The 9,581-nt window shown below is 49.3% G+C and overlaps 1 protein-coding gene across 2 annotated transcripts in view; it reads left to right on the top strand.

The window, feature by feature from the left end:
* ppp2r3a (protein phosphatase 2, regulatory subunit B'', alpha) overlaps positions 1 to 9,581 on the top strand; it is a 55,460-nt gene that overhangs the window by 27,725 nt on the left and 18,154 nt on the right. The window contains exons 2-3 of one of the 2 annotated variants that reach the window (XM_045697727.2): positions 1,929 to 5,068; positions 5,173 to 5,876. In XM_045697727.2, coding sequence (XP_045553683.1) covers positions 2,689 to 5,068; positions 5,173 to 5,876 — 3,084 coding nt within the window. In that variant the 5' untranslated portion in view covers positions 1,929 to 2,688. Of the gene's footprint in view, positions 1 to 1,928; positions 5,075 to 5,172; positions 5,877 to 9,581 lie in introns of both variants that reach the window. The other variant, XM_045697726.2, reaches the window with a different exon arrangement.

Genomic DNA, 9,581 nt, shown 5'->3' with positions numbered 1-9,581 from the left:
GCGTTGAGTTCATTTATGAGGCGCTCAAAACTGATGTTGAACCAGTCAAAAACAAAACACATGTGGACGTGGTGGAGAGAAACAGGGAAACATCTGATCATGGATTAAAGACATGACACCAGCCAGGGACATCAGAGTGCAATGGGACAGCCTTGGGGCAATCAGAGTGCAATGGGACAGCCTTGGGGCAATCAGAGTGCAATGGGACAGCCTTGGGGAAATCAGAGTTCAATGGGACAGCCTTGGGGCAATCAGAGTGCAATGGGACAGCCTTGGGGCAATCAGAGTGCAATGGGACAGCCTTGGGGCAATCAGAGTTCAATGGGACAGCCTTGGGGCAATCAGAGTGCAATGGGACAGCCTTGGGGCAATCAGAGTTCAATGGGACAGCCTTGGGGCAATCAGTGTGCAATGGGACAGCCTTGGGGCAATCAGAGTTCAATGGGACAGCCTTGGGGCAATCAGAGTGCAATGGGACAGCCTTGGGGCAATCAGAGTTCAATGGGACAGCCTTGGGGCAATCAGAGTGCAATGGGACAGCCTTGGGGCAATCAGAGTGCAATGGGACAGCCTTGGGGCAATCAGAGTTCAATGGGACAGCCTTGGGGAAATCAGAGTTCAATGGGACAGCCTTGGGGAAATCAAGGACAGGTGTGTTGGTGTTTTAAACAGACCAATGGGCTTTTATTAGGTACTTCTGCTCCACTAACGACTCTTAATACCACGACTGATATAAACATGTGAGAACATGTAGACAGTCTTCCATTCACCTCTCCTTCTTTCACCCTTAGGGTGAGCCAAGACTGATCCGTGGAGATCAAATACCAAATTAAAATGGATAAATGTTGGTCCTTGGTCCGTGCGCGTGTGGAGTGTGTGACGCAAAATGCGCGGGTTTGGGTAATTGGCTAAACGGATGGTTACGTATCCGTCGGCCCGTCAAAAGTTCAGAACTTTTTCTCTGTGAAAATGGATGCAAATTGTATGGATATGGACGCGCCACCGGTTTCTAACCGCGTCACCGTCGCTGACCGTCAACGTACGACTCCCATTGAGAAAGCATTGGAATTCACTAGGGCTGGGACCGGTCAGGGACCTCACGATACAATACTATCACGATACTGTCACGATACTGTCACGATACTTAGGTGCCGATACGATATCTATTGCAATTCGATACTGCGGTTTTATTGCGATTTGATGTTCTAAACTTTTTGCTCACCATATGTCTGCTGCAGAGAGACGAGAGAGCGTGAGAAAACAAATGTACATGCATCATGGGAATAAAAGTACTATTTAAAAAGAAGATTAAGAACAAAGCTATAGGATGAGAAATGTACAGAGTTTTGGCGTAGCTGACTAGCTCTAGCTAACACTGCCTAGCAAAAAAATACTAATATATAATATACAGTATATATATATATATATATATTAATTGATACTTTGAGTCAAAGTATCATTATAATATCGTCCAAAATAATAATGCGATATGTAAATATCATTTTTCCCCCCCCATCCCTAGAAACCACGGATAAATGTTAAATCAACAAGCCAGTCTGGCCTCGTCATTATACATTATACTTTCACCGTCATTTTCTTCTCTTCTCTGCGCTTCTCTGCGCTCTCTTTGATCGGGAACCAGCGTGTCGTGTGTTTGTGTGTGTGCGCGTGCGTGTGTCAGGATGTACACATGCAGTTTTGTACTCTTTGATGATAAAGGACTAAGGTCCCGCATATATACTGTCATCTGGAGGATAGCTGGAGGGCTGACAACACACACACACACACGCGCCCCACCCCCACCCACACACACACAGAAAAATAATTTGCTACGTGGTGACTGTCTAAATGATTGAACGCTATTTTTCTCTCCTTCCTTCTTTCTCTCCCTCCTTCCCCCTCACTCCCCCTTTTCTGTCAACTCACAGGTGGTGTCCTCCCATCAGAAACACACCGAGACCAGCTTGACAGCACAGGACGGAAGGAGGGAGGGAGAGAGAGAGAGAGAGAGAGCGAGCGAGAGAGTCGACCATCTGTGAATCACATCAAGGCAGCTGTGGTTAGAGTGGACTGCAGTTATTTTACGAACGAGAGGCAGAGAGGGGGACAGAAGTGGAGAGAAGGAGAGGGGGATAGAAGGGAGAAGAGGAGAGAGAAGGACAAAAGGAGAGGGGGCCTGGGTGAGTTTCCAAGCCCAGGACGGTGAACCCTGATCGGGGGGGTCTTTCAGGCAACAATGGGGTTAGACCAGGCCCCTGGAGTTCCTTTGGAGAGATGAGGACCTCTGAGAAGACAGTGTTTAGACACAGGTGAAAATCAAATCAATATTGACTCTAATGGATTCTGTGATTACAGCATGGATTGACCTTTTCTTCTCATCTGAAGGGATATTTTCGTTTTTTATGTGGAAGTTTTTCTGTGTGGAAATGTGTCTATTTTTTCTAAATTCATTTGGAGTTTCAAATCTTTCTAGTGTGGATTTTAAGGAGGCTGTTTGGTTGACTCTGTGGATCTGAAACTCATCTCTCCCCACTCATCTGAAGGGATTTAAACAATAACTATTTTGGCCTTGTATTTTTTTCACATATCATTTTTTGCTGGAGTTTTGTGTTTTTTTCATGCAGTAATTGAGACTGCTTTGTAACCTTGGTAACCAAGCGGTAACCAGGCGTCAACTGAGCGGTAACCATGGCAGCAGCCTATCGCGTGGTAGTGAGCAGTGTTAGTTGCTACAGCAGCGTGGTGGTGGACCGTCGGGCTCAGAATCACGCGGTGCACTACTGCTCCGGGTCATGTGGGGCGCTGTCCCAGGGACTGGACTGTACTGTGGTCCATCGCAGCACCTGCTCCGAGCTGCTGACCGCCCCCTCACACACACACGCTCACACACACCCTGACCCCTCACACACATTCACACACAACCTGACCCGAAACGCTAACGCTAACTCTCCTCACCAAACCCCCAACAGCTGTAAAGTTAGTAGCACCAGCTGTAACGGGAGTTGTGGTGTTCCTAATGATCCTAACGGTGTGTATGGTGTGGTGGGTGAGGACAGTCCTCCATGGCGAGGTAAGAAGGCCAACACCACCACCACTACTACCAGCTCTGGTCCTGACCGGCCTCTCCAGAGCTCTGCCAGTCTGAAGGACATCACAGGAGAAGCCATCAACCTGGCCAGTGGCAAACTCAAAGAGTTCTCCTTCGAGAAGCTCCGCCTCTCCACCAGTCACGTGACCTTCAGGAAAGGTCGCAAGGTCAGGCCGGACTCCTACAGCCGTCGGTCCACGGACCTCGACATCGTCTACGGACACTTCACCGGGAACGTCGGAGGAACGGGGAATGGGACTATTACCGGAAATGGAAACGCCAATGATGAGAACCTGCCGCCTTTCAGCGACACCATCAAGGTGCTCAAAGGCCTATCGCCTGCTAGCATCACCGCCGGGGGTGGGTCTCTATCCACAACCAGCCTATCCAGTGTCTCCAGGGCCGGGGGTGGGTCCACCAGTAGCCTATCCAGCGCCTGCTCTGGTTCCTTGGAGGCGGGGCTAAACACAGTGGCGTCTCTCTACCTCAGCTCATTAGCTGACGAGTCCCTCATTGCCCGGTTACTGGAGAAGACCCGCGCGGGGGAGGAGGGAGGAGTGGGAGGAGCAGGGGGGGAAGACATACGGGCCTGTCTGGACATTCTGGTCAAGTGTTCTGAGGACTTGAAGAAATGTACGGACATCATCAAGCAGTGTATCAGTCGGAAGAGTCCCGGGGGAGGAGAAGATGGAGGAGCCAGTCCTGAGAGCATCTACAGAGCTGTGATGACCAGGCTGAGCTCCTATCTGAGGAAACTGCCTCTAGAGCTGGAGGGGGCTGGGTTAGGGTTAGGGTCAGGGGCTGGAGGTCAAGGGTCAGGGATTGGAGGTCATAGCGAGTTGGCCGAGCTGGTTAGTAGTCTCCATATGCTGCAGCAAGCTGCTGTCCCCTTCTCACCCATATTTGGGAATGATCAACCGCCACGGTATGAAGACATTGTTCAGAACCCTCCCTTACCCAGGAGCAGGGATGTACTGCCACCCTCATCACTCGCTCCAGACTCTTCTCTCCCTTTGTCCACTACGCCTGAGACAGCAGGGAGACATAAGGTTCAGACCAACGGGCTGCAGCACACACACACTCCGTCACACACACACTCTCCCTCACCGCATACACACACGTTGTCCGTTTCTACCCCTCCATCCCAGGCACACACACCTTCATCGCAAACGCACACTCCGTCAGCGCGCACACACACTCCGTCCATCTCCCCCATGGAGGCTCTCTTTATTGAGGAGGATGCAGACCTGGGAAGGGGGCTGAACAGGGCTTCCAGACACACACACTCACACACACCGACCAGAGGCCTCACACACACTCACAGTCGGAACGGGACCGCTTTTAGTCCACACACACCCCCCAGCTCCGCGCACACACACCTCAGCCCCAATCTGTCACACGTACACGTTACACACTCACTCCAGTCTGCCGGTGAAGACCTCACCTGCACCCCAACCTCCAAACACACCCCTCCTATTACTCATAGAGACGACGATATCGACAGACTTCTGATGGACTTGGAGTGTCTGTCGCAGAGCATGGGTCGGGAGAGAGACAGAATCAGAGAGGGAGAGAGAGAACGAGGGACGGAGCCCCCTCTCCCCGCTAAGACCAGACAGAGGGGGACAGGACAGGGGAACCCCTCCCCACAAACCCAAATCAACCCCCAGGCTCAAAGGCCTGTTCCTGTTAGCCACCTAACCGCTAACGCCCAGGCCACTAGGTCGACCCCCAGCTCGCCTGCTCCTCTCCCCCAGGCAGAGGGCAGCGTGGTGGGGCTGGGAGATGAGGAGGACAGGGCCCTGCTGCTGAGGATCCTGGAGAGCATTGAGAGCTTTGCCCAGGAGCTGGTGGACTCTGGGGGTAGTCCTGGGAACACTGGGAAGACTGGGGCTCAGAGCAAAGAGAAGGAGGTGATGAGACTCCTACAGGACACTCTGACGCAGGCCAAACTACCTGGATCTCCACCAGCTGGTCAAGGTGACTGTCCGTGTCTATCTATTCCTATTTACGGTATTGTGTATATGTTGCACGGTTCTTTGTTCTATGTATGTATGTGAACTGAACTGTACCTTTACCTACAGATGGACCTGTATCCATGCCTGTACATGTGTCTGCCTCCACACCAACACCTGCACCCAGACCTACATCTGGTGCTGTATCCACACCTGCACCCAGACCAACATCTGGTGCTGTATCCACACCTGCACCTAGACCTACATCTGGTGCTGTATCCACACCTGCACCCAGACCAACATCTGGTGCTGTATCCACACCTGCACCCAGACCAACATCTGGTGCTGTATCCACACCTGCACCCAGACCAACATCTGGTGCTGTATCCACACCTGTCCCTGTCCCTGTCCCTGTCCCTGTCCATATCCCCACAACCCTAGCAGAGTCTGTCGCTACAGACCAAGCTACACCTTCTGCCCTACCCACACCTGTTCCAGCACCTACAGTCGTACCTACACCTGTTCCACCACCTACAGTCGTACCTACACCTTCAGAAGCGTCTACAGTTGGACTGTTAGAGGCCTCTACATGTGAACATCCACCTGTAGCTGACCTGACAGCCGTACTTACCACCAAGGCCACCCTTCCACCGGCTGTAACACCTGTCCCCTCCCCTGTCTCGCCCCCTACACCCACACCTGGAGAGGCACCTGTTGCAACCATCGCTGCTCCTCCTGTTGCTGTGAGACACCCGGTTGCCCCTAGCGATGTGGTTGCCCTGAGAGACATCGGCTCGACGCTGCTCATCCAGCAGACGCCCGAGGTGATCAGAGTGAGTACCCCTGACCGACGTGTGTGTGTGTGTGTGTGTGTGTGTGTGTGTGTGTGTGTGTGTGTGTGTGTGTGTGTGTGTGTGTGTGTGTGTGTGTGTGTGTGTGTGTGTGTGTGTGTGTGTGTGTGTGTGTCAGGCTCTCAGACGTCTATTAGTCAGGTCTACCTTCCTCTGACACTGTTGCTGCTGAAGGATACTTTCTCTGTTCTAGTTGAGAGATGTATTGCTGGTTGGATATGTGTAGATGTTCTAGCTGAGAGAGAGAGAAATAGATTAAGGGAGAGGGACGCAGAGAGAGAGGGAGGCAGAGAGTTAGAGAGAGAGAGACAGAGCGAGGGAGGCAGGCAAAGAGTTAGAGAGGCAGAGAGAGAGGGAGGCAGAGTCAGTGAGGGAGGCAGAGAGGGAGAGAGAGAGAGAGAGAGAGAGAGAGGGAGGCAGAGAGAGAGAGAGAGAGAGCGAGAGGAGGAAAAGGAAGAGGTGGAGACAAAGTGGTGGCCAGCTCTTTCCTCTCCTCTGGAATGTTTGGGGTAATTTAGGGCTTTGTGCTGTCACAGGAGACAGAGCATTATTGCTCTGTGTTTGTGTGTTTGTGTGTGTGCGTGTGTGTGTCAGTATGTTAAAGCGGGAGGTACTTTAGGTTCCTGGGTGTTCCGTCAGTGCTGGGTGCCATGGTAACGTCATAAATCCAGTCCCTTCAGAAAGTATTCATACTCCTTGACTTATTCCTCATGTTGTTGTGTTACAGCCTGAATTTGAAATGCATCAAATTGATTTTTTGCTCACCCATCTACACACAATACCACATAATGACAAAGTGAAAACATCTTTTTAGACATTTTTGCATATTTATTGTAAATGAAATACAGAAATATCTAATTTACATAAGTATTCACACCAATACATGTTAGAATCACCTTTGGCAGTGATTACAGCTGTGAGTCTTTCTGGGTAAGTCTCTAAGAGCTTTGTACACCTGGATTGTACAATATTTGCACATTATTCCTATTAAAATTCTTCAAGCTCTGTCAAGTTGGTTGTTGATCATTGCTAGACAGCCATTTTCAAGTCTTGCCATAGATTTTCAAGACGATTTTAAGTCAAAACTGTAACTAGGCCATTCAGGAATATTCAATATCGTCTTGGTAAACAACTCTAGCGTAGATTTGTGTTTTAGGTTATTGTCCTGTTGAAAGGTGAATTCCTCTCCCAGTGTCTGGTGGAAAGCAGACTGAACCAGGTTTTCCTCTAGGATATTGCCTGTGCTTAGCTCCATTCCCTTTCGTTTTAATTGTATTTATCCTAATAATAACAAGCAAACCCATAATAGGATGCACTCACCACCATTCTTGAAAATATTAAGAGTGATACTCAGTGATGTGTTGTGTTGGATTTGCCCCAAACATAACTTTATGTCCGGAATACAAATCATTCATTTCTTTGCCACATTTTGTACAGTTTTACTTTACTGCCGTGTTGCAAACAGGATGCATGTTTTGGAATATTTTTATTCTGTACAGGCTTCCTTCTTTTCACATTGTAAATTAGGTTAATATTGTGGAATAACTACAATGTTGTTGATCCATCCTCAGTGTTCTCCTATCACAGCCATTAAACTCTGTAACTGTTTTAAAGTCACCATTGGCCTCATTGTGAAATCCCTGAGCGGTTTCCTTCCCCTACAGCATCAGAGTGACTTTCATGTTTAATTCATTTGTAAAAATGTCTGAAAACATAATTCCATTTTGACATTATGGGGCATTGTATGTAGACCAGTGACACAAAATCTACATTTAATCAATTTTAAATTCAGGCTGTAACACAACAAAATGTGGAAAAAGTCCAGGGGTATGAATAGTTTCTGAATGCACTGTAGGTGGCATACATATCAACATGGAGTAAGGTTACACAGCATGGTCGATCAACAGACAGCAGAGGTAGAAGGAACGAGAGAAGGAGGGATGACAAGGAGAGAGAGAGAGAGGAATGTAGATGAAGTGGTCCACTCACAGGTTCTCCTCACTGATTGGTTGAAGTGTTATTTTGGGACCAGTCTCTGTTGTTGCAGTGTCACAGGCAGAACATGTGTGTGTGTGTGTGTGTGTGTGTGTGTGTGTGTGTGTGTGTGTGTGTGTGTGTGTGTGTGTGTGTGTGTGTGTGTGTGTGTGTGTGTGTGTGTGAGGTGCTGATTGGAGCACAGCGGGAGAGGGTGGGGGCTGTTGGCATTGGGAATGTTAATGGTGTTGTTACCATACACACACACACTCACACTCACACACACACACACACACACACACACACACACACACACACACACACACACACACACACACACACACACACACACACACACACACACACACACACACACACCAGGCTGACAGATAGAGGTGTGATGGGGACCTAAATCTGTCTACTACGGCATCTTGCTAACAGACTCACTGTCGCCACAGTGTAAACGGACCCTGTGTGTGTGTGTGTGCGTGTGTTTCTGTGTGTGTCTGTCGCCAAAGGGTAGGCTGACCCATTGCTACTGTTAGGTCACAGCTGAGTTTAGGAATAGCTGTGTGTGTGTGTGTGTGTGTGTGTGTGTGTGTGTGTGTGTGTGTGTGTGTGTGTGTGTGTGTGTGTGTGTGTGTGTGTGTGTGTGTGTGTGTGTGTGTGTGTGTGTGTGTGTGTGTGTGTGTGTGTGTGTGGGGGTGCTTTCTGACACCCGATGCGTCTTTGCCACTCTGAGAATTATGCAAATCCACCCCAGCGCCAACCCCTCCCCATGTCCTAATTAAACATTACCCTGTCAGTCACACTGAATTGCGACACAGGGGTCCAAAGGCAGTGTGTTTGTGTTTGTGTGTGTGTGTGTGTGTGTGTGTGTGTGTGTGTGTGTGTGTGTGTGTGTGTGTGTGTGTGTGTGTGTGTGTGTGTGTGTGTGTGTCTGCTGACAGAGTAATATAGGCCTTTCTGCACCTGTCAGAGTGTTCCCATTAATCACCATGGAGACCAGGAGGCAAGGCCAGATAAATCCAAGGCCAGATAAATCCAAGGCCAGACAAGCCAGTCGAACGCAGAGCAGAGAGCAAGACAAGACTAGCAGAACAGACTGCAGAGAGCAGACTAGCCATTTGGAGCCCAGAACAGAAATGAGGGAGAGCCAACCCTCCTCCTACCCTTCTACAGTGACTGCGTTTCAAATGGCACCCTATTCCCTTGACCAGAGCCCTAGGCAATAGGGTGCCATTCGAGACGAAGCCAGGCACAAGCGCACAAGATAATAGAGCTGAAGTTAATGCTCTACGGGAATTACCCAGCGCACAAGATAATAGAGCTGAAGTTAATGCTCTACGGGAATTACCCAGCGCACAAGATAATAGAGCTGAAGTTACTGCTCTACGGGAATTACCCAGCGCACAAGATAATAGAGCTGAAGTTACTGCTCTACGGGAATTACCCAGCGCACAAGATAATAGAGCTGAAGTTACTGCTCTACGGGAATTACCCAGTGCACAAGATAATAGAGCTGAAGTTACTGCTCTATGGGAATTACCCAGCGCACAAGATAATAGAGCTGAAGTTACTGCTCTACGGGAATTACCCAGCGCACAAGATAATAGAGCTGAAGTTACTGCTCTACGGGAATTACCCAGCGCACAAGATAATAGAGCTGAAGTTACTGCTCTATGGGAATTACCCAGCGCACAAGATAATAGA

Source organism: Salmo salar, chromosome 16, assembly GCF_965601325.2.
Source record: "Salmo salar chromosome 16, fSalSal1, whole genome shotgun sequence".
In the NCBI taxonomy this organism is placed as follows: domain Eukaryota; kingdom Metazoa; phylum Chordata; class Actinopteri; order Salmoniformes; family Salmonidae; genus Salmo; species Salmo salar.
This window is presented reverse-complemented; position numbering and strand designations above follow the sequence as displayed.